We start from the raw sequence: 24,385 nt of genomic DNA, 5'->3' as shown, positions 1-24,385 counted from the left end.
ATGTTTCAAACAGTTCATTACTTACATTAGGAAAGTCAAAGATTTACAAAATTGAGCGATGAAAATTGGAAACAAAATTCAAATCAACACATCTCTCAGCAAAGAGTAGTACAGGCTGGGATAAAACAAACAAGGGAGTATATTAGTAAAAACTTTAAACAGCATAACACTTTACCCTCTAAAAAGTATATTTCTTCCTCTCCATGTTTGTTAGATAAATTGTCTTATCTGCATATTAGGGCACTTGGGGTCGGGTGTGTGGTCATCTAACCTTCGCCACTATAGGTTAAATTATTTAGTCTTGATGCCCAACTGGCCTTAATGTCAAATACCTTACACATTTTGGCAGAATTAATAGCCCCAGTTCAATTTCCTTTTTCCTACAGCCATCATTACACATTGAATTAAGGTAAAGGAAACAACAGCTACGAGTGTTTGCATTACCTTAGGAACACCTTCACCTGTTACCTAGATTCCTGCACAGACCCAAAACTGGCTACATTATATCACAACAGACTAAATACAGGAATACAATTTAGCAGCAAAGTGTGTTGTGAGCCATCATGCAAACCCTTGATCAAGTTAGGTTAGAAACAATACATTTTGTTGATGATTTCTCAAATAAAAATGTATAGCTATATAAGATAGATCAGATTAGTTTTGGAGATGGCACCACTAGAGACACGAGGTTCTCACCTTGCAAGCAGTTTAAATCAAGTAATAAATTGAGCAAGCTAGTGAGGATACATATGTAACTTCTCATAGAGTTAGGCTTGTACTGGCCCAACAATCTATGCATCAAATTATTAAAACATATTAAAATAAATAATGCATCCTTGTTAAATGTATCAAAATAGTTTTACTATATTTTCAGTTGCTCATCTCTAAAGCTGTTTCTGCCTCCTCTTCATGGCCTCTGCTCAGATGACTAAACCTCATCATTCCCATCACCTTCACACTTCCTGAGCAAACTCTCTACTCATCCATCCATACATCAGCGCTACCCTTCAGCTTTATTGCAGACAAACAATCTCGGATGGATGTGTAAGGGACATGTAAGTATAGAGTGTTCAGGCCCATCTCCAACAACCCGCTGGCCAATATGTCCACCAAACATCAGTCTACTCGCCTGCTCAGGCAGACTCCTGTCAGTGTTGTACAAAGGACCAGTTCCACACTGCTACACAGTGTCCATTGTGGTCACAGCACTTGCCATAACAGCTATTACATGTCAATGCAGCTCCATTAAGCAGCTTAAACGAAGTCATCAAACACCATCATAGATCCACTATTCTATACCTGTTCAAAAACTAAATACCAGTCTTTGGTGTCTCAGAGGTATTTTCTGCATCAAAACATCTAGTGAGTTGTTACTGTAAGCACTTAATTATACACATTTAAAATTTATTCAGTTTCCATAAACATTTATATCGCAAGACTAAAAGTTTTTTCTGTGAAAGCTCAAGAAATTACTTCCAGTTTGACTTCACCAGGTGCCACTCCAGCTATGTAGTTAATTTCTCTGTAGCGACACCTACTTTTTAGAACAGAAAAAGAAGAACAACCTAAAAACTCTGCAATGATGCAGTCATATTCTGTTCACACCATAAACAATTTGGGATATTTTCTGGCATTAACCTGATAAAATGTGTCCATCATGAGCAAATGTTTATAAAAACACACATCCCACATTTTTTTCAAAACAGGATCTTGGCATTTTTAAAATCTTTTTTTACAATGTATAACCCTTGCCAAAATGCAGCAACCATTCTAATGACTGAAGTGGAGCAAGGACCTGGGCAACTCTTCCCCCCCCAAAAAAAGTTAGTGGTAAGGAAGTTCCTCACAGTAAAAACCTTGCATTTCAAATGTGCTTTGTCACACAAAGGCAAAACGAGCAGAAGCTGCCATCTGATTTCCTGAGTTAACAGGTGCACCTTATAAAGCAGCCAGAGAGCATAAATTAAAACTGAAACACCAAAGTGTATAATTTATAACATAAAGTTTTAGTAAAATCAGTAACAGGAAAGAAAGGACTGACTGGGGTTACAGGCCACTTCTCAGTTACAGAAGATATATCATGTTTATGTCTAAAAATATACAGATTATTTTCAGTCATGTTTCCCAACCCAACTTTCAGACACAGCCCACTGCTTTCACTTTGTGCTGCGTTTTATTCAGCCAACTGCTGTAGGAGTTTAGTGGCTGATTATACAGCTCTCCTTGTAACATCCTATACATCTGTGATAAAAGCTTATAAAATATTAAACCTCCAAATATGTGAACAGTGTCAACTTACAGTACACCAACAGTGCTTCATATCTCAGCAAGCATCTGCTTCCTGCAACAAACAAAATTCCCATTTAAACAGCTGTTAGCTATTCCCAAGGTTGCCAGGGTAACAGTGTAATGGAAAATTCTTGGGAATTTCCATGCCCTGAAGTTGCTCCCCGTGATTTCTTGTTTACAGACATGCCAGTCTCTTCAGAGATTTGGGATATGAAAAAAAAACAAGATTCTTAAAAAAAAAACATTGTCTATATGTGGGCAAAGAGTCTGCAGAATTTACAGGAGGAATATCTATAAAAAGCCTTATGCCACTCTACACTTAACAGTCAAGTTGGCTTTCCCCTCATATCTGAGCAAGACCTTCAGTGTTTTTCTTTCCTTATAAGAGACATGCCTGCCTAAATATAGCTGGAATGGGTATGGGGCAAAAAGGAGTGAAAGAATAGAGAATAATAACAAAAAGAGATAATCTATAAGCAACCAAGCTAAAAAACATAGGCTTGAAACCCCTTCCATATGGCGAAGAGGCACAAATCACTGTCAAGAGAATTTAAGACCAAAGATTTTCATCTGCTGCTTGTTACTGTTGAAATAATCCACAGACAATCTCACTTTGCTATCACTGCCCTTTCCCAAGCTGACGGAGGGAAAACGAAGAAAAATAATTACATGGTTTTTTACTAGATGAGACATCGTCTCTGGGAAGACACAAATATTAAACAGTCCAAAACATTGTAATTCAATCAAGAACCAATGCCCGAAGCATTTTAACATTGACTAGAATCAAGGCAAATATGTATAAATAGCAATAAACTACCAATGTGTTGGACCATGTGGCTGTAGCCAGCTTGATTTTCCAGAGACGAAAGCACATTTTCTGGTTCAAATCTTCTTGCACAGTAGTTACATAAAGCAACCCCAATGTATTTATGAGATTTCTTTGCTGCAAGCCAGTTTTAAAGCCCTTAATAATCTGGCTCCATCATAAAGCAGAATTAGATTGTTCCATATGTTTCTAAAAGGGCAGTTTACCCTCAGATTGCAGGTTTACTGGTTGTTCCTAGAGTTTTAAAAGTAGAATAGGAGGCACATCTTTTAGTTAAGTTCCTCTGCTGTGGAACCAGCTCCCAGTTTTATTCTGTGAGGCCGTCATGCAGTCTACGTTTAGGACTGGGATAAAAACCTTCATTTTTGATAAAGTTAATGGGGTGGCTTAGATTGTCCTGAGCTTAGGCTTCTGGAGGACATATTGACCGCTTTTCCTCACTCTGCACAGCACCTGCCCACGTAATGCCAACAGATCAGCTAATAAGACGCCACGAACATGAGCATAGCCCTTTTGATTTTTATACAAAAATGGTTAGTTAGCCAAATAAAACTAATGGGAAAGACAGAGCAGAGGGTGAGAAAATCTTTCAAAAGGATGACAGGAGTTTACTATAAATGTGAGAAGAACAATAAACCTTGAAATAATGTGGGTGAATTCAGGACAAACATCCAAGCATACATAATGAAAAGACTGCCATCAAATAAATAAAAAACTAACTAAACTTACAATATAGTTGTGTTCAAAATAGCGGTTTTAAAAATGTGAGTAAAGCTCAAAATCATTAGAACAGTTTTTATTTTCACTGTTTGTAAGAACTGTTTCACATTGTGTTGCATGGAGTCAGACACCTTCTGGAACATTCCACAATTGCCCTGTACTTCTTGATTTTGCTTCAGAAACAGAGTTTTCTTTTTTTTAATCTTAATATCTTCAGCACTGGTGACAAAGGTCTCAAAGTCAGGAACTGAACCCAGGACAGCTGCGTCGAGGACTACAGCCTCTGTACAGGTCCTTCTCAAAATATTAGCATATTGTGATAAAGTTAATTATTTTCCATAATGTCATGATGAAAATTTAACATTCATATATTTTAGATTCATTGCACACTAACTGAAATATTTCAGGTCTTTTATTGTCTTAATACGGATGATTTTGGCATACAGCTCATGAAAACCCAAAATTCCTATCTCACAAAATTAGCATATCATTAAAAGGGTCTCTAAACGAGCTATGAACCTAATCATCTGAATCAACGAGTTAACTCTAAACACCTGCAAAAGATTCCTGAGGCCTTTAAAACTCCCAGCCTGGTTCTTCACTCAAAACCCCAATCATGGGTAAGACTGCCGACCTGACTGCTGTCCAGAAGGCCACTATTGACACCCTCAAGCAAGAGGGTAAGACACAGAAAGAAATTTATGAACGAATAGGCTGTTCCCAGAGTGCTGTATCAAGGCACCTCAGTGGGAAGTCTGTGGGAAGGAAAAAGTGTGGCAGAAAACGCTGCACAACGAGAAGAGGTGACCGGACCCTGAGGAAGATTGTGGAGAAGGGCCGATTCCAGACCTTGGGGGACCTGCGGAAGCAGTGGACTGAGTCTGGAGTAGAAACATCCAGAGCCACCGTGCACAGGCGTGTGCAGGAAATGGGCTACAGGTGCCGCATTCCCCAGGTCAAGCCACTTTTGAACCAGAAACAGCGGCAGAAGCGCCTGACCTGGGCTACAGAGAAGCAGCACTGGACTGTTGCTCAGTGGTCCAAAGTACTTTTTTCGGATGAAAGCAAATTCTGCATGTCATTCGGAAATCAAGGTGCCAGAGTCTGGAGGAAGACTGGGGAGAAGGAAATGCCAAAATGCCAGAAGTCCAGTGTCAAGTACCCACAGTCAGTGATGGTCTGGGGTGCCGTGTCAGCTGCTGGTGTTGGTCCACTGTGTTTTATCAAGGGCAGGGTCAATGCAGCTAGCTATCAGGAGATTTTGGAGCACTTCATGCTTCCATCTGCTGAAAAGCTTTATGGAGATGAAGATTTCATTTTTCAGCACGACCTGGCACCTGCTCACAGTGCCAAAACCACTGGTAAATGGTTTACTGACCATGGTATCGCTGTGCTCAATTGGCCTGCCAACTCTCCTGACCTGAACCCCATAGATAATCTGTGGGATATTGTGAAGAGAACGTTGAGAGACTCAAGACCCAACACTCTGGATGAGCTAAAGGCCACTATCGAAGCATCCTGGGCCTCCATAAGACTTCAGCAGTGCCACAGGCTGATTGCCTCTATGCCACGCCGCATTGAAGCAGTCATTTCTGCAAAAGGATTCCCGACCAAGTATTGAGTGCATAACTGTACATGATTATTTGAAGGTTGACGTTTTTTGTATTCAAAACACTTTTTTAATTGAGCAGCCTATAATATTCGGCATTTCTTTATAAATTTCCCCTCTTCAATTAACATCTTGATCAAAGTACACTGTTCTTCTGAAAAATGCCATTGTTGTCAGGTTATTTAGAACTCGACTCAATCAATTATTCAATTACACAGACTCAGAAGCATGCATAAAATTAATGTTGGTTTTCTATGACTCTACACCTACTAGTAAATTATTTGCCATGTGGTAATATGATTTCTACCAAAAAAAGTGATGGATATGGTTTGTCAAGCTGGACTGCTATTTTGAACACAACTGTATAAACATCAAGACAGCCATGTCTTTAATAAATTATTTCCATATTGTTTTTCTTTTTTTTTTCAATCCTTCCTGATCTCAGAGCGAGCTGTGTGGCGCCTAGATCTCTGGAGAATGGTCTGTGCCAAATGTGTTTTAGGCTTGGATGATGTTAATCATCCGCCTTTAGGCAACAGAGAAGGGAAAGATAAAAAGACAGATAAGGGCGCTGGATGGAAAGAGGACGGACAGGATTAGAGAAACACTGAACAATGAGAAAGAGGAGGATAGAAAGGGGAGGGGGAGGTTGCCATCATTGTCCTCAGCTTTTATTGTTCTTTTTTACTTTTACCTTAAAACAGTCACAACCCAAAAGCACATCAACACCCCCATCCCAAAAAAGATACATTGATCTTGACACATTAACTTGTAGCACAACAAACTAAACTGATTATGGTCACAACTATTAGATAACAGTGCCTTTTGTCTAGTTTTTGAATCCTTTCTCCTAAATTGACTTTTCCCAGTTTTAAACAAAGACAATCACTTGCAGCTGGTTGTACAGCTCCCCATGTGAACATCATGTACACAGCCCACAGATCAATCCACTTAGTGCCCATAAAATATAGGGAGTGGGCAGGCGACTCCGATAGTCTGACATCATCGCTCCTAGCCATTAGGGTAAGTGCCATCATCGCTCATGGCTCACCACCTCTCTGGGACCAGACTTGGGCTGTATTAAAGACAACCCCCTTTTGCCCACGCTCCCTTGAAATATCAGGATTATTATGAACATGTTAAGGGTGCAGCATGAAGAACAAACAGACCTTTAATTCAGAAACTACTTTCCCCTTACCATGTGGTGCAGCTATTAAATTAGCACCAGAGATATACAGGTCAGGAGTCAAATTTAGACAAGAGTAACAGCGGTATCTGATATCCTCCCATAATAACTCCACCTCTTGCCATGAGTTCATAATACAAATTAACATGTTGCAGAGAATACCAGCTCAATCAGAAGCAATATATAAAATGAACTGCTGGTCTGCACTGGAGATGAAATTATAAGAAAAGTGAGGCCACTTGGCAAGTTTCTGCTTTCAAAACTTTCATTAGATTTAGGTTCAAAAGAGACCTAAAACTACAAAGATAGATCAAGATTTTGACAGTTTATTATTTATTTTTAAAGTTGAACAGTATGCACCATAGGCAGAGGCAGTCGTTAGCGTGGTTGTCCATGGCTCGATTCCCAGCCTTGGGCTGTTTGCTGCATGTCTTCCCCTTTTCTATGCCCCGTTTCCTGTCAAGCTACTAATGAATAAAGACCGCTAGTGCCACAAAAAAAAAAAAAAAAATTGGAAAAGCTGCACAGTGTCTCCATGTTTCATACAGGAAAAGCATTCATGATGCACTACTTCCTACCTTCATTTGCCATGAAAGTAATCATCAGCTTCTTTAAAGCAATTTCACTTTAAAACAGGTTCATAATGGCATCCCTATAATCTATATGAACCTTTGGGGACTGGAGTTTCTTGTTTTTTGTGGCACTAGTGGCCTTTATTTCACAGTATATAGACAGGAAATGGGTAGAGAAAGAAGGGTAGAAGACATGCAGCAAAGGTCACAGGGCTACAAATCGAACCCTACATGGCTGCGATGAGAACTCGTAGCCTCTGTAAATGGTGTGCACGCTCTACCTTTACACCACACGCCCAAGATTGAAGATATAGTCCAAGCAGTGCCAAGACCAATGCTGACTTTCACCATCTTAAAATCTTCAGTGTTTAAAAAAACAAAATTAAAAGCAGCCAATATCTTACAAGCAGTGGATAACTCTTGGCAACTTATAGGAATCCTGATCAGTTGGTTCTAGAAGCTAAACTACCAGCTAGTCTGAGAGGGACCAAGACCAAAGCAGACTCCAACCACCCTAATAATTCAAATCTCAAAAACGTCAGGCATTTTATGCAAACATTTTGATTTTTAACAGTTTTCCTTCATATGATTACTGTGACTTGAAAAGCTTAATATGTTGAATAGAATAGTATCTTTGGACAGGGCCCAGAAACAGTAATTTGTCAAATGTAAAAAAAAAAAACAAAAAAAAAAACTTTAAGAAGTTTACATAGTCGGGACTTAATATATCTTTCCCGGGTGATTCATGTGACAGGCAGCCACATGTCACACCGCTGCATGCTCATAATGAAAAGAACAGCAGGGTAAAACATGTTTCATGAAGTCAGAGTTGCTTCTGACATTAACCACATGTGAATTTTGAACAACTTTTACACCTTTAACTCAGACTAAAGGAAGAAAGTGTTTAAACTTTACACAGGCAAGGCGATCACATATTCGTACATATAAGTGCTCTGCCCAGTAAAGCTGTCTCAGGCGCGCTTTACAGCTGCTACCGGGGAGTTTGGACAGCCAACAGGCTGTTTTGAGGCTGTACTCACATTTGAGGTGTTGGGAATTGTCCGGGCGAAACAGACGAAAGGGTCGTCACAAGAACAAACACACAAAGAGAGTAATCCATATCTTTGTCTCTAATCAACACAAGATACGATTCATGGAGTGAGACAGATGCGCAAAAACTGATCACAAATCCAAAGCAGCGTCCTTCTCATAAAAACGCCTCACACAGCGTGTGGAAACAAATCTAATCTGGTCGCTATCTGACTCCCCTCTCCTCCTCTTGCTCCTCATCCTCCTCCCAACGGTGGAGTTCAGGGATTTGCTTTTTTTTTAAGGTTTAGATGTGAGATAGCCTACTGTTAAGTGTGCAACATATAAAAGGCTGTTAGAGAGCGGACTAGCAGCTTGTGTCAAAGAATAAAAGGGAAAAAGGGGAGGGCGCAGCAGATCGGTGCCAATCCGCACACTGTAAGAAACATCCACAGTTTGGGATGTCAAACAAAGCGAACGCGAGTTAAACTGCTTATTATCACTAGTTTAGTGTAATTGTGAATTAGTTTACTGTGGCGCTGATTTTGGGGGGAAATGTGGAAAAACTAGACACATGCGCGCCTTCTGCGGCTCCAAAAAGTGTTTCAAGTAGTCACCAGATGGGGACCACATGACAGAATTTATGTCTGCATGTTTTGGCAACGTAAAAAAACCAAAGTATTTGAATTTTGTATTTAATTAAGATAAAATTTAAATACAAGCTATTTTACTTTTTGTGGTCAAAACCGAATGTGTATAGTATTAGATCAGTCTAATATTACTCTTATAGACCTAAATTATTCAGATCTGAAAGATATCGATTTAAAATAATTTTTTAACCCAATGAAGTTTATTTCTAATAGGAAATTAGACAGGCACCTCAAAAGATTATACAAAGTAAATTAGTTAAACTATTAACTAATTTACTATTAGTTAAAAAAAATTATACTACAATTGCATTTTGAAAATGAAATATCCTTCCCATTAATAAAAAAAAATGCATTCACATAGTAATCAAAGCCTTATTGCTGACCAGCTTTTTGCATGTTTTCACTTGTGTTTTGACAATTTATCTTTCGTGATGAGCTCCAAGTTTTTGATGTTTGAAGGCCTCCTTGCCATCACGCTAATCTTGAGCTCCCTCCACAGATTCCCCATCAAATTCAAGTCGATACTTGGGTCACTCCAAAACTTTAACATTTCTCCATATCAGAAGAAACAAATCTGTGGAGTATGTATAATTTTGGGGCTCTAAGGTAAAATCTAAAATCAAATATAAAAAAAATAATAATAATTCAGTTTTCTCCTGACAACTTACAATCCTCAGTTTCAGTGCAAAATATATATGCTTCACCTTGTGCCATCAATACCCATAAATGGCAGGGATGTTTAAAAATCATGCTGATAAAAGGAACCAGAGTTGTTTTTTTTATCTTTGTCCTCGTATAAACTTTAAAAAAAATTTAAATATTGGGGCAGATAAAAAAAGACATCTGAGGTCCACAGAGAACAACATTACTAGTCACAATATGATTGTTGCAAAACTACGTGTTTTTCTAATACACATTTTTTCCCCCATTTCTCTCTGCTGATGATTTTGTTTAGTATTTTTTTAAACATGTACAGAAATTCAACCCAAACCTAAAAGTCTACACATCCACTTATGACTAGAAAAAGGAAAATTGCTTGCAGTTCAATTTGACATTTTGGATTTTACAAAGGAAGTCAAATATCCAGATTGTTTAGATTTTTTCCTTACTGCTCTCAGGAGAGCATATTACCATTACATACATATATTTATAATGTATGTTGCCATGACAAAACCTGAAATTTAAAATCAATCTATTTTAAAATAGAGTTTATTTTAGAATAAACTCATACTCTGCTAGTTCATGTTTTTTAGGAACTGAGAGTTCAAAGCTGGTAAAGGCCACACGCTGTATTTAAAAAAAAAAAAAAAAACTTTTTTTACTGACAAATCAGACTAAACATTATGAATATATTCTGATCAGAATTTGGGATCTTTACAAATCTACTTCGTCCTTGGGTAACATTTTTAAATCTTTTATGGCATATATTACATACAGTCAAAACGAGCTCTACATTTACATAGGCTGAAATGCCAAAGTCACCCACCACTCTTAAAGAAATGTGAAAACCCAGATTACAGTTTGCAAATGTACACAGGCCCAAATACCTTAATTCTGGAGAGATGCCCTGTGGTCCAATTAAACTAAAATTGAAGTGCATGCCCATAATAACCCTCATCACATTAGGTGGATACAAGGGTGGGGCTTGCAAACCTAACACTATCCCATCCAATACAGGGGTGGCAGTATCATGTGTGAGTATTTTGCAGCAGAATAGACAGTTGAACTTCACAAAATAGATGGTATTATGAGGAAAGAACATTGTGTGAATATATTGAAGCAATATCTGTATACACCAGCCATGAATGTAAAGCTTGGTTTTGAATGGATCCGAATGCAGAAATACCTCAAGCATGCCACCTTATTAGTTAGAAAACATGTTAAGGACAATAAAGTCAATGTTACCATAACAAAGACCTGATTTAATTCCCATAGAGCCTTTAATTTAAACAATGACCTAGCTCTAGTTGTATGTTAAGGGATTGTTCTCTTCCTGGAAGGTGAACCTTCAACTCAGTCAAGTTGTTTGGAGCCTCAAACAAGTTTTCTTCCAGGGATGACTGGTATTTAGGTCTGTCAATGTTTCTAGGCATTCTAAACTGCTTCCCTATCCCTGATGAAGAAATGCATACCCCCAGCACGCTGCTTTCACCACCATGTGTCACTGTGGGAATGGTGTGCGCAAGGTAATCCACAGTGTTAGATTCCACCACAATGTTTTGCATGAAAGGGAATAAAAGTTAATTCTGGTCTTGACAAGAGCACTGTCTTCCACGTGTTTGCGTTGTTCCCTACATGACTTGTGGGGTAAACTGCAAATTGGGCTTTTTATGACTTTCAACAACAGCTGCCTTTGTACCAGTCTTCCATAAAAAGATCGGATTTGGGAGGCACACAACTAATAGGTTTCCTGATGTCAAACTAGAAGAGCTGTAGAGATCCACAGTTCAGGAGGAAATAGTTACACAGTCCATATTTAAATTGCATTACAAACAGTTGACTCCATTTACTAATCAGCTAATTTCTGAAGGTCAACAATTGAGTTTTAGAGGTATAAGACTAAAAGTCTGAATACATATGCATGTCACACTTTTCAGATTTTTATTTGCAAAGAATTTTTAAAACCATGTTCCACTTCACACATGCACTGTTATCTGTTTTGTTAATACTTTTTGTGATTATGTGACAGAATAGTTAAAATTTTAAATAACTAAATACTTTAGCACAACATTCAACAATCAGGGGAAATTTTGGGGAAAAAACTATAAAACTACCATAATTCTCATAGCATTTGCAGTTAATTTAAGACGTGCCCACTTCAGGGTCTACCAAGAATTAAAATGTTAGACACAGTAAAGGTTTTTTACCCCTGTTTTATTTATATCCTTTAATAACAAGACCACATTGCAAGTTGGGTAATTATGAAGACAACTTTGCTGGTCACATGCATTACTAGCGGCACTTTCTGGCCTCGACCTATTTGCAGTCTATTTCTCATTCAGTCGAGAATTTTGAGAAAGATTCAAAGTTCCCATTTAATAATGGCTCACTGTTTTATTACGTATGTCACTTTGAGCCTTTACTTTTCAATAGTGCAGTGCCTCTGTTTATGCCGAAATGTGATAATAAATTCCACTTGCTTGAAGGGTTGTGGCAAACTTAATATGAAGTGACATTTCCCTTTGCTGGGAAATGCACTGAGGTAAATTTTGAAATATAACGGTTTCTCTTTAAAGACTCTTGTTTTAGACTAATTTCCTCTGTTATACCTAAACCACAAAGTTATTTTCTGTGGAAATATCCCTTGTTTCTCTGCATTTGTGTGTGTACTATTAAATATGTTAGAGGTGTATTTCAGTGGGAGTTGCTACAGGCAAACAATGCAAAATGCTGCTCACTTGCTGTTATTTGAATCACCTAAATAGATTTACTGTGCAAATAGCTGCTCAGGCTGCCCGTCTTGCGTTTCACTCTGACAAAAACTGATCCTCAGGGATCTCTTGCTAGGCCGGAAGGGGGGGGAGGGGGTTAAGAAGGATAAATGTGTTTATAGAGCAACAGCACAAGGGAAGGAAATTTAAAATAATTTAGAATGCACATAAAAGCTAGTTAACACGCATCTGTCTGAGAATGATCAGTTTTTATACAAGAACTAGCCAAAAACAAAACAGATCATGATTTTTGAAGACAATTTTTGGAGGAAAAAAGAATGGAAAACAACAACACTTCACCAGGATTAAATGGAGTTTTGACAGATTAGTTTGGTGAGAGCAGGAGTACACCCTGAATAGATTTAGCATTCAGTCACAGTGCAAGGAAACAAGACAACAATCCATGTACATACGTTCACAAAAATATTTAGAGTGGCCATTTAAGCTATTAAGCTGCATGTTTTTGGACAATGAGAGGACGTATGAAGATCTGGAAAGAACATGAAAAAGCCTCGCAGAAAAACCCTGCCAGGATGAAAACCCAGGACCTTGTTGCTGTAAGGCATCATTCAGACCACTGCAATGTGCAGTCTAGAAAGCACTACATCTACAAGATGTGCACAGTTAAAAGCTGCATTTTAGTATGTTATACTTATGATTTTAAATCTTATTTTTCTTTAGCCATAAGGCATGCTATGTTTGGCAAAAAACCAGGCATGTTGACAAAAATATTTCATTCAGTTGTCATGCATGGTGAAGAGTTGATCATTTGGGTTTGTTTTGCAGCAACAGACCTGGGATTTTGCAGTCTTTCAGTCATCCCTGACCTCTTCTGCATACCAAAGCATTTCAGAGTTAAAGGTGAGGTCATCTGACAGCTAAAGCTTGGTTAAAAATGGGTCATGTAACTTCATAAGGATTCCTGAAAAAATAAGCAAATCTTGAATAGAAGGTCTAAATAAAAACATCCATCTATCTATCTATCTATCTATCCATCTATCTATCCATCTATCTATCTATCTATCTATCTATCTATCTATCTATCGGCCCAGTCAAAGCCCAGATTTGAATCTGATGGAACCGCTGTGGTGGGTCTTTAGAGCTGTGTATTAACAAATTGTGGCAAACTTCAATGTACTGAAGTATTGTGGTAAAGAACAGTGACCTAAAGTACCTCCACAATGATGGTAGAAGCTAATAAAGTCCTAAAGGAAACGATTTTACTTCCTCTGCAGCTCCTTTATTCTTGGAACAGTTAACTGGACATTACTGGTCAACAGGTCAAAGTAAGAGTTCAGCAGGCCATGTTGCCGACATTCATGAAACCTTTATAAAGTGCTGTAAAAGTGCAGGCCATTTATTGATGCTGAAGCCTGTTCTACACATTACTGGATTTTGAGATGTGCTCCATTTTCCATGGACTAAATTTTCTCACAAAAATATAAAATTTTCTTTTCAAGTTAGAGCACCATCTTTTTTCCATTCATAGTGATTGGAAATATGAGAAAAAAAAATTCATGACCATAGCAAGTAATTAAAAAATAAAAGGTTCTGTGGGCGTTTTATGTTCATATAAAGGTTTCATGAATGTCAGCAACATGGCCTGCTGAACTCTTACTTTAATCTGTTGACCAGTAAAGTCCAACTAACCGCAGGTTATGTTATCAGAATAAAGAAGCTGCAGAGTAAATTCAATGTGTTTGTCTGTAATGAAATGTGACAGTGCTGTCTATTCTCTGAGCGCATTAGGAATATTGGAGGGGTTCCTATCCTAATCTTACTGATCACACCCACATGTAAAGGGATCGTGACTCTTAGAGTCTTTTAGAAACTCTTCACCTCTACTGTGAACACTTTTCCAGTGGCTAATCACAAATTACATGCACATCTATTTGCTTGTGCGTGAAGGAACTTTGGAGGGTGATAAAAATCCGTCAAGATTTCTGTATAACTTCATATTTACAGGCTGATTTCTACTTTTCATTTGGTATGTTTTCTTCAGATAAAACACAATTTTCATAAAAAATGTTGGGGTCATCCATTTTGGATGGTCAGACAGACCGACTAGACTGCGCAGTTTGACATGTGCAGCTTAACAGGCGTCTCAGCTCTGACGTCACTCGGGGTTAGAAAACCCACGGAAACCAAATTTTCTTTGCCATTTCCAACATGTCTCATGGGACAATGCAACGGAGGCGCACATCTGAAGAGACAAAAGCTCACAGGCAAACCTTTCCTCTACGCGGCCATTCCTGAAAGAGCTTGACAGCTGGAAATCTGTCTGATACAGGAAAGTCAGAAGATTCATAAACCGATCAAAGACCCCGCCGACACTTCGTTGCAGGTGATAGCCCACATAGGTTTGTTACCAAGGAGATGAGTTTTCCTCCTTGTTGATGCAGTCCACTGCAATGGTTCCTCATATTTTCCCGTTTTGGACTGATGAGAAGTTTGCCGTTTTTGAGTTGATCACGGATGTGTGACACCCTGGTCCTCCCTCCCCCCCAGGCCGTTTTTTTCAGACCTTAGGCCCATTCTCACGCCGGTGAACAGAAGAAATCAACGTCAAAGTAATTTTGTTCTTTTTATATTAAATAATATAGGTGTATTTAGAGGTCTGGGCAGGGTGAGGCATAGTTAAGGGGATTTAGAGTCAACAGTAGTTAATTCAAGGTATTAACTTGTTGCATGCAATATTGATTGAAGTGTTTCGCTGAGCTGTTTGATTGGCTTGAGTGTAGCTTGATCGCAGAGCGCGGATGCAATCAGCAAGATGCGTGTGTTTTTGTCCGGATGATCTCAAATCAGCAAGGAGTAAGAAGTTGGACTTTTAAAGTTTCCATTCAAAGTCTGGGCCCCGTGGCCTCACCACTCCTTTGTCCCACTTTTATTACTGGAGTTTTTCCAGAGTTCCCACCTCGGAGTTTTATTATCCTTTGTTCAAGATTTGGGGCAATCAGCTGCTAGTGGCTAAGGGCGCGGTCCCACCATTCTACCAGCTGATAGCCGCCATCGAGACATCAGCACACCAGGACGGCTTCACTTTCCAAGTAAACCCAAATTGCACATTTTGTCCATAAAACTGCTGGTTTGATCTTCATAGACACTCAATGTGCATATATTTTATTTATTATTTTTAGATAGTCATTTTACTCACTTCTGTAGCATAGTGCATATTTAGTTAGGTTAAGATTTTGAACCAGAATAGTAATTATATCAGGGCTATATGGTCAATGAATGTTCACATGTATAAAGAGAAGCATTTGTGTTTATTTCGTGCAAGGGTGATTTATCTGTCAAAATAAGGTCAAAGTTCCCCCAGCTATCAGTGGAGCAACTGATTAAATAGTGACATTAAGTGTGGTTTTGGTTAATAATTATCAATAATTAATGGAAATTAACTAATTGTAATTATTGAGTGCTTCTGAGCCCATAATCACAACACCAGAGGACATTTCTGAGTTCTATTCATAAGCAATGATTTTTGGTTAAAAAAACTATTTTCCTGAGTTATGATTTTTAATTATAATTTTTGATAAATATTCATTAATCAATAATCATAATCCTTACAAAAATTACCATGCAAAACAAATAATCCATTCCAAAACTAGACAATATTCTGGGGATATTTGCTTGCCTGTTTTCTTCATTTTTGATCTTTGAGATTTTATTACCATTCTAATTATAAACACACAAAAAATGGTTGTGGTTGGCATACAGAGCAGTTCAAGCTGCATGACATGATTCAATATGATGAAGCTGATCTGTCAAGTCTCACCCCCTTCAGAAAACATGAAACATTACCATCTTATCCTATCAAAATCTTCTCTGCAAGACAAATAAAGCCTTAAATAATAAGAGCATCTAAACAAAATCTTGTTATCTTTTAGTCCTCCACCCATCCTCTCCACCCTTTTCTTCCCCACTGCCTGTCAAGCTTAATCGATTCATTAAATTGTACTGGGCCAGTGTGATACCATGGTAACAAATGATTTCCAAGTTTAAACTTTAATCACCATCACTGCTGCGCAGTGTCTTCTTGGCAAGATGATTGGACATGTGCTCCATCTCTACATGAGCTGATATGGATGGATAGCTTTCTCAATGGTAATTCCAAATGTGAAGGAGGAACGGTAGAACCTGAAAGAAAATAAAAGAAACCGCATTATCAGAGTTTCTTGGTTAAATTTGTACAGCAGTGCTTTAGTTATTTTTAAACCATGCCTTCAGTAAAAAACATGCTTTATCCACTTAACAGGGTTTTATCAGGAAGGTAACTGAAATCTACTCAAATACTTTTTCAAATTTAGGAAAGACAGAGATTTCAGATTTCTAGAATAATTATTTTTTAAAGCTTAAGAGACAGGTGTCCGCACAGCTAAAAGCTAAGATGAGCACAGCAGCACAGCTAGCTGATACAGGAAGGTAGAAAAGCAGCATTCCAAAACTACCCTGAAACATTGCTTAGTACTTTATGAGATTGTTAATGATTCATTTTATTTTACACTATAGCAGTCATTCTAGTTAGCAACTGCTGAGGAGAACAGGTTCATTAGTTATTTTCTAACCAAGTCATAGGTTGATTGTGTTCTACAGAAAGTAAGGCTTGAAAAACTACTACACTCGTGCAATAAATGTATCAATATAGTGAGAAAAAAACTCAGAAAAAAAAACTTCTATCTTTCTGTAGAGTTCTGATTGCAAATACCTTATTCATACTTTAAGACAAGCCTGAATGGACCTTCTTGTTTCGTTTGAAAAGATGCATTAAAAGGCTGGTCATTCTAAAGATTTTTCAATGAGGCTGAAAACAGTTTCTGCAAAGAACAGCAGGGCAAAAATCCTTGATAGCAATGGAAAAAACTGATTGCAAGTTATTGCAAAAGAGTGATGATAGCCATTGCAGCCAAGGGTGGCACAACCATTTTTTAGGTTTATGAGCAATTTTTTCAACTAAGGTCAGGTTGCTTTGTATAGCTTTATTTCTTTTAATAAAAATCAATTCTTGTATTTAGTATTTAATCAACTTATCTTTAATATTAAAATTACTCCCCCACGACCTACTATGGAATAAGTGGTAGAAAATGACTGACTGATTAAAATTAATTTGATGACCTAAACGTTTAAAAAAAAAAAAAAAAGCAGTTGCATGTAAACAGTTCTGTAAGCTTATGAAAAAAGATGATTGTCCCACGTATCGTTTCCTGGAACAAAATCTGTCACTGTCAAAAATATAGACCTTGTATGAATGACGGTACATATCCTTTGTTAGTGCAGTTTAAGCTAATAGTTTAAATATAAAGTGAGCACTGAAGAATCATGCTGGAACTTGGTATGAGCAAATGCCTATTTGTAAAATCCTGGATGGTATTGGGATGATAACTTCCTGATCCTGGTCATCCCAGTTAAAAAAAAAAAAAACCCATCAAAGTAGTTCTGATTGTTTCTATGCACCAATAGCATACAGATCGACTTATTTAGGTATTGGGGTGTTACCTTTCCCTGAGTAGCCACCGCAGAAGACAGTAAAAGATAACAGTATTTCAGATTATTTTGATAATAAAAAAAAAATAAAAAAATCACCTTTTCTTTTAAAATATCATTAAATAACTTGAAAGTGAGGTTGCACTGTTTTGAAATAGAATATATGAATAAAAACATATTGCCATGTTCTTGAAGCTCCTTCTTGTCTGTGGTTACAATGTTACACCTTGTTGCCTCAGTACAAAAAGAAATAATGGCAGGCATATATGACATGATGTCTCACTCAGGACAGGGGAGCATCTGTACCCTCTGTCCATTGACTGATCACATTACTATAAGTGAAAGCCCTTGTGTCATGAGGATAGGTTAAGGCCCAGAGAAGAAGCAGCAAAGGGTGAATCAGGCACCAAGTGATGGAAGCTGCCCCCAGGGCAGGAATCTGAAGAGATTTGATGTTATAGGGCTGTAGCTGTACTGTATCCTTTCAAGCTTTGGTCTGTAAGGTTGAGGGTTCCGTGCAGCCTTGATTGTTCTTTTGGCTGACAGGCAGCAGACTTTAAAATCCTGCTACTCTTCCAGTTTAGAGGTCAAGGTCCTTGAACTGGAGGGAGCCTATTAACTCTTTAAAGAAGAGACATTGTGGTCTTAACTTCCCACAGTGGCTCTATTTCCCCATGTTTGTTATGCTATTGATAGTCAGATATTGCAATGTGCATTGAACATTTTCAGTGTCCATTTGTTCTCTTTACATGATTTATCTAAAAGCATCTTCCACACTCATGAACTGGTAAACATTGTTACATTTGTAAGCATATCCCAAGGGCCCTGTATTACACACTAATTGACTTGTAATTGTCCTTTTCTGGTGTTACCAATTTAGACCAGTGTACTTCAGCTGCTGGTAGATTTCATAACCCCAGCCACCTGTTAACTGTCCATCCATCCATTGTCTATACAAGCATGTCCTTGTGGGGGTCACAGGACATGGAGTGGGGAGGGGGTAGCTGGTGCCTTAGTCTTGTGACCATTAAGCGAGAGGCGGGGTACACCCTAGATAGGCCGGCAGTCCATCACATGTAGTCACACAGAACAAACATCCATACACGAAACCTGGCTTCGTACCAAGCAAACTCCATGCAGAAAGAACCCAGGATCTTCTAGCTGCACAGAAACCAGGCAGCAGAAACCACTGTGCACTAGGGGAAGCACGGTGGCTTCTGCTGCCTGGAACCTTTGTTGAGGTCACCGCTAGGGGCACATTCAAACAAATTTCTGCCGTTAAGATGAAAGTTGTTCCAATCATGATTATCAGCTACATAGGTTTTCAATGTAATGTCATTTGATTACCAGTATCCATCAAACACCAGTAGATAGAGAGGACAAGTTGACCATTAGGAAAATAATTTTTTTAGGTCACTTTGCAATCAGGCTTCATTTATTATTTCATCAATTTCCTCACAGAAATAAAGTTGAAGTACTATGAAAAGGTGCAATTTTCAGCACCTTGGATAAACATTAATTATCCATGAACTTAATTAACGTTTCCATACTATTTCTGAAAAATGTAACATGCATGCATATTTATTCCCCAGACCTAATACTTTGTAGAACAATGTTTCGCTGAAATTACAGCTCCAAATTTTCGGAGTACGTTTCTACCAGTTTTGCACATTTATGACTGAATTTGCCCTTTGTCTCTGGAGAAGAGCTAAAGCTCAGACTATAAGAGCCATCAGTATGCTTTGATCTAGACCACTCAATTGTAGCTCTGGCTGTTTTTTAGACTTGGTGTCATGCAGGAAGGTGAACCTCTGCCACAAAGAGGTCTTTTGCAGCAGGTTTTCTTCCAGGATTACCTAGAATTTAGTTCCACCTATTCAACGTGGACCAGTTTATCTGTCCATCCTGAAGAAAAACATACCCACAGCATGATACTGCCACACCATGTTTTATGTAGAGGATGGTAAGCTCTGGGCAAGGTTCAGTTTTCCACTGTACATAGCATTGTCTTTATGATGCCATTTATTCACTAATGTGCATCTAAAAAGCCTATGAGGCATTCACAGACCCTCTAGATTCATATAGAGATTAAAATACACTGCTAAAACTATTTACAAGCTAGGTAACTGCTGAAAGTAATTGGTTGTGCCAGATTTTATTTAGGAGTATCATGTCAATTATTTTGTAAAACTGAAAAATATATATATTTTAAAACACATATGATAGCAAATGTTTGGCTGATCTTAAAAATGGTCATTTTAAGATAAAGAATTTGAGGATAATGTTCAGATAATGTTAGAAATTAAAGTACAAATGAAATTTGGACATTAAAGTTTAAATCTAATTGATCCTATTTTTTACTAAAAAAGGTCACTCTGGCCCTATATTAAAAACATTTATCCTGTAAACATTGTGACATATTTAGGAAATACATACAACTCCTTATTGCCCATTGCAAGGAGATCTATCATCTGAACAACCTGAAATGAGATGATGCAACTGGTGACATTGTCTGATGTGGCGTCTCCGGATTTCTGTCGTTTTGATCATCGCCTCCACTCTGCGAGATGCTAAAGCAGAATGACAGCTGGACATTTTAATGCCTCTGCCTGATGCAAACACATCCTTTGAAGGAAGAAGAAGAGCACACACAAACACACATCTTTAGAAGTTAGCGATCTGAGAGATTCTTTACAAACAAAGCTCACAGAGGAGAGGGCACTTTACAAACCCTTTTTGAAGTGCCTTGAGACGACATGTGTTGTGAATTGGCGTTATATAAATAAATAAAAACTGAATTATGGAGAAAAGTCGCTGATAATGAATGTGAGGGACTACATGGGCGACAGCAAAATGAGAAGTAATCTAACAAACGGGAACCACTAAGTTTTGAGTCGTCACTACTGACAAAAAAATGCATGTAGTTAAATAACCTAATTCACACATCCAAAACACATGTAAGCAGTTAAAAATTTGATAGTTTGATTGAGATAGAGGTCCCATCAATTTATCTGATAAAATACTTTCAGATGAATGCATATTGTCCACATATCTCAGCTTATACAAGAACAAGTGGCAGGGTAACAGCTCCAGGAGGCAAACCCAAACCTCCCTTTTGAGTTGCTAGCCTAATAGTACATCGTGTTTTCAGTGAATTCCAGGCTCCACTCTCAGTAGGACATATTGAGAAAACTGTCAAAGTCAGGCACCCTGATTAGATGCCAACTCGGCATACGGCTTTTGACGTGCAAGAGCAGGGGCTCTACTCTGAGCTTTACCCAGAAGCTCCTCACCATGTGTATCTAGAACGTCGTTCTTTGGGGTATAATCCATACCACATTACTACAGGTCAGAACTTAGAAGGACTATTATGCTTTCATAATTTCTTAGTTGTATTAAGGCTTTAGGAAAATAAAAAGGCCTTCTCATTTCCGGTTGCTAAATATGGAACCACTTTGTGATGTTTGCTGGCCTTAAAACAGTGACAAAGCTTTGTTTTTGTTACAGTTACCTTATTTAAAATGTAATTAAAAAATTTTGTGTAAAAGTAAAAATATAACATTTTTTAAAACTAATGTGTATTGTATTTTTAGATTGTACTGACATTTGCAACATCCAGAAAAAAAGAAAAATCTTAAAATAATCAACTTTGTATAAATTCATGGTTCTCAACCTGTGATAATTGGAATTCTGTTAGTTTACTTAAGTGAAATTGTGGTGTACCATATATGTAAAGGTTAAAGACAAACAAAGATGTAGAGCTAAAAATACACACATAAGATGATCAGATGCATAAGCACATTGAGTGAATGCTGCAAGTCACTGACTGGATGCAATCTGCTGGGTTTCCTTAGATAGAAAAACCTTTTATCCAATTTGAATAAAAAGCTAACTCCGACTGCACTGTTCAATTGTTAGGATTAATTGGAATGTATGTACCTGACTGTTGTGAAGTGCCTTGAGACAACATGTGTTGTGAATTGGCGCTATATAAATAAAACTGAATTGAATTGAATTGAATCTTTGCTTCAAACAGAAGCTACTCAGACTGTCAGAAGTTCAAAAAATGCTTAAAACTGTTTTACACTAAGCTATCATAAGGCTTTAAATCCATGAAAACCATCTTGGATTTTGAGGTGGGAAATGTCCTCCTTTCCATCTTGGAATTCTAACTTCACATTTTTTCCAATTTGGAGCTTAGCCAATACATTTTTCCAGTAACAGCATCATGCATAGTTAAACTGCACCTTTCAAAAAAAAAAAAAAAAAAAAAAAAAAAAAAAAAAAAATCTGGGTCCTAAGCTTTGTTTTTAAACATAGAAAACTACTACTACAAATAATATACATTTAATAGTATGTTTTCAACAATTTCCACAATAGTGTGTAGACAGAAATTGTTGAAGCAGGCATCTCCAACTCCAGTCCTTGAGAGCTAATGTCCTGCAGCTTTTAGATGCAGCCCTGTACTAACACACCTGAATCAAATGAATGGCTCGTTACCATGCCTCTGCAGAAATACTAAAGGTGAAATCTATCAATACTGTACCTGGGGATTTCTATGTATAAAAAAGGAGATTTTAGCAGTTTATGCCTTTTGGAAACAAAAACATTATGACTTTTTTTTGTATATATTTAGAATATGTTTTTTTAACTGCAAAACCTGTCAAAATACACAACATTTAAAGAACTAAAAAAACACTAAAAAGTAAGGTTTTAAGCTTCTATTGCATTATGTAAAAAAAAAAATCTAAAGGTTTTCATTTACACACCCCAATATTTCAATAAGTGTATAGTTGTACACATACCTGGCACTAAAACAACACCTGAAGCTTGAATAAGTGATGGTACAGCAGGAGCTGGTAACAAACCCCATCTGTTCACTCCCACACATTCCTGAGCAGAGGACCAATCAGCCAAAACCAGCTAAACACCTGTGTTTCAGGATCTTGTGAGGCATTTCCTTACCATAACAAACAGCATGGCACCACCTTCTGGTAACATGCTGTTACTTCAAAAATCCTGCCAAAAAAAGGCATGTGAGTTTTTTTTTTTAAAGAAGTGTGTTATGCAGTACACAACACATAGAGTCACAAGAAAATAATTAGGACACCAAATGACAGGCTGTGTGTTTTTGTAATGCACTTGAGTCTACAGATATTTAATATAAATTAATACAGATAAATTCATGTAATATATATATATATATATATGAACTCTTAAAACTGAAGAAGAGACCTCTTAAAATTTTCAGCTGAATGTAATGAAAAAATCATTTTCTGGTGGGAAAATTAGGACTACACACATTTATTCCCACTTAGAATGGCTAAAATCACAAACAGGCGTATCCATTGAGGCGCACATGATTAGAAGATTATTTGTCATTTTGAAGGAGGGTTGCACTTTTTAAACCAATGATACTTAGTTTGTTGTTTTCCTGACTGTTTAAGTAAGACAAAACACCAGATTTGCATATAAATAAGGACTTCAGAAAAAAAGGTTGTTGCAGGTTATGAATCTTGTGATTAAAGATGTCCAAGAAGAATTTTAAATCAGCCATTCTACTGTACAGAAAGTAGTCTACACATGGAGGATAAATAAAAAACAAACAATAAAACAAGTCACATATCTAAATATGAACATTTCTTTGGAAAAAAATGAAAGTTGAATGTGGTGAGCCTAATTTTTTTCTCATGATTTCCTTTGAAAGTCAATGCACAGTAAAAAATGATTCATTTTGTACTGATATTTAATATTTAGACATGGGGCAATAGCCATTTGTACAGCACATTTTGCATAATTTATCAATACCTCCTGTATACAATCACAAAACCATGACAGTAGATTTTTTTTCTGTTTACTTACAAGTGAAAAACCAGAGAGGTTTTACAAGCATAATCTTTGTACAGTCAGCATACATCGTCATTTATTTGAACTTTTCCTCATTACTCCACCTCCACTATGATATTTTTGCTCTATATCTTTCTATACTTTCGTTCTTATTTATTTTTTAATATAATATCAGGACACAAAAATAGTATAAACCACCAACAGAACATGCAACATCCAGTGAGCACATTTAAATTCTTCTGCGACTTACTTGAGTTGCCACAATAAGACCTCTGTGTTAAGACTGTGGTAACCTGTTAGTGTTCTGTGTAAACAGTTTGGTTAAACTGGGTCCCTATAGGTAGACAAAACATCCTTTTTATAGTCTATCAACTGATTGAAAGAAAATTATTTTCCCTTTATTATGTCTGCTAAAACATATTTTACTCCCCAATCCCCATTATAGATATATTTATATGTATGTATAAAAAAACTAAACTATATATTTACAATGCTAAAAACAGGAAAATGGCTAATGTGTTTAAATCTGTGTGTGAAAATGTGGAATTAATTGTGAGTTACAGCAGGTTGTTGAGTGGAAACACTTGAAAGAGGAGATGTATTAGGCCAAATGACATGCTGCACACAAGCACATGAATATCAAGAAAGAAAAATGAGCAAACACAAACTTACAGAGACCTTAAAACTACTATCATTTCAGGTATAATGTCCATTACTTACAATCTTTGACAGTCTTTTCTTT

General features: G+C 37.3%; 1 protein-coding gene across 4 annotated transcripts in view; it reads right to left on the bottom strand.

Moving 5' to 3' along the window:
* LOC124882862 (voltage-dependent calcium channel subunit alpha-2/delta-1-like) overlaps positions 1–22,684 on the bottom strand; it is a 158,068-nt gene extending 135,384 nt beyond the window's left edge. For all 4 annotated transcript variants that reach the window (XM_047389466.1, XM_047389467.1, XM_047389468.1 and 1 more), the window contains exon 1: positions 22,602–22,684. In XM_047389466.1, the coding sequence (XP_047245422.1) occupies positions 22,602–22,669 (68 nt within the window). In that variant the 5' untranslated portion in view covers positions 22,670–22,684. The remainder of the gene's footprint in view (positions 1–22,601) is intronic.
* Between the last annotated feature and the right edge of the window lie 1,701 nt (positions 22,685–24,385).

Source organism: Girardinichthys multiradiatus, chromosome 17 (genome assembly GCF_021462225.1).
Source record: "Girardinichthys multiradiatus isolate DD_20200921_A chromosome 17, DD_fGirMul_XY1, whole genome shotgun sequence".
NCBI classification, from domain to species: Eukaryota; Metazoa; Chordata; class Actinopteri; order Cyprinodontiformes; family Goodeidae; genus Girardinichthys; species Girardinichthys multiradiatus.
Note: the sequence above shows the minus strand (reverse complement) of the source record. Positions and strands in the feature narration are given on the sequence as shown.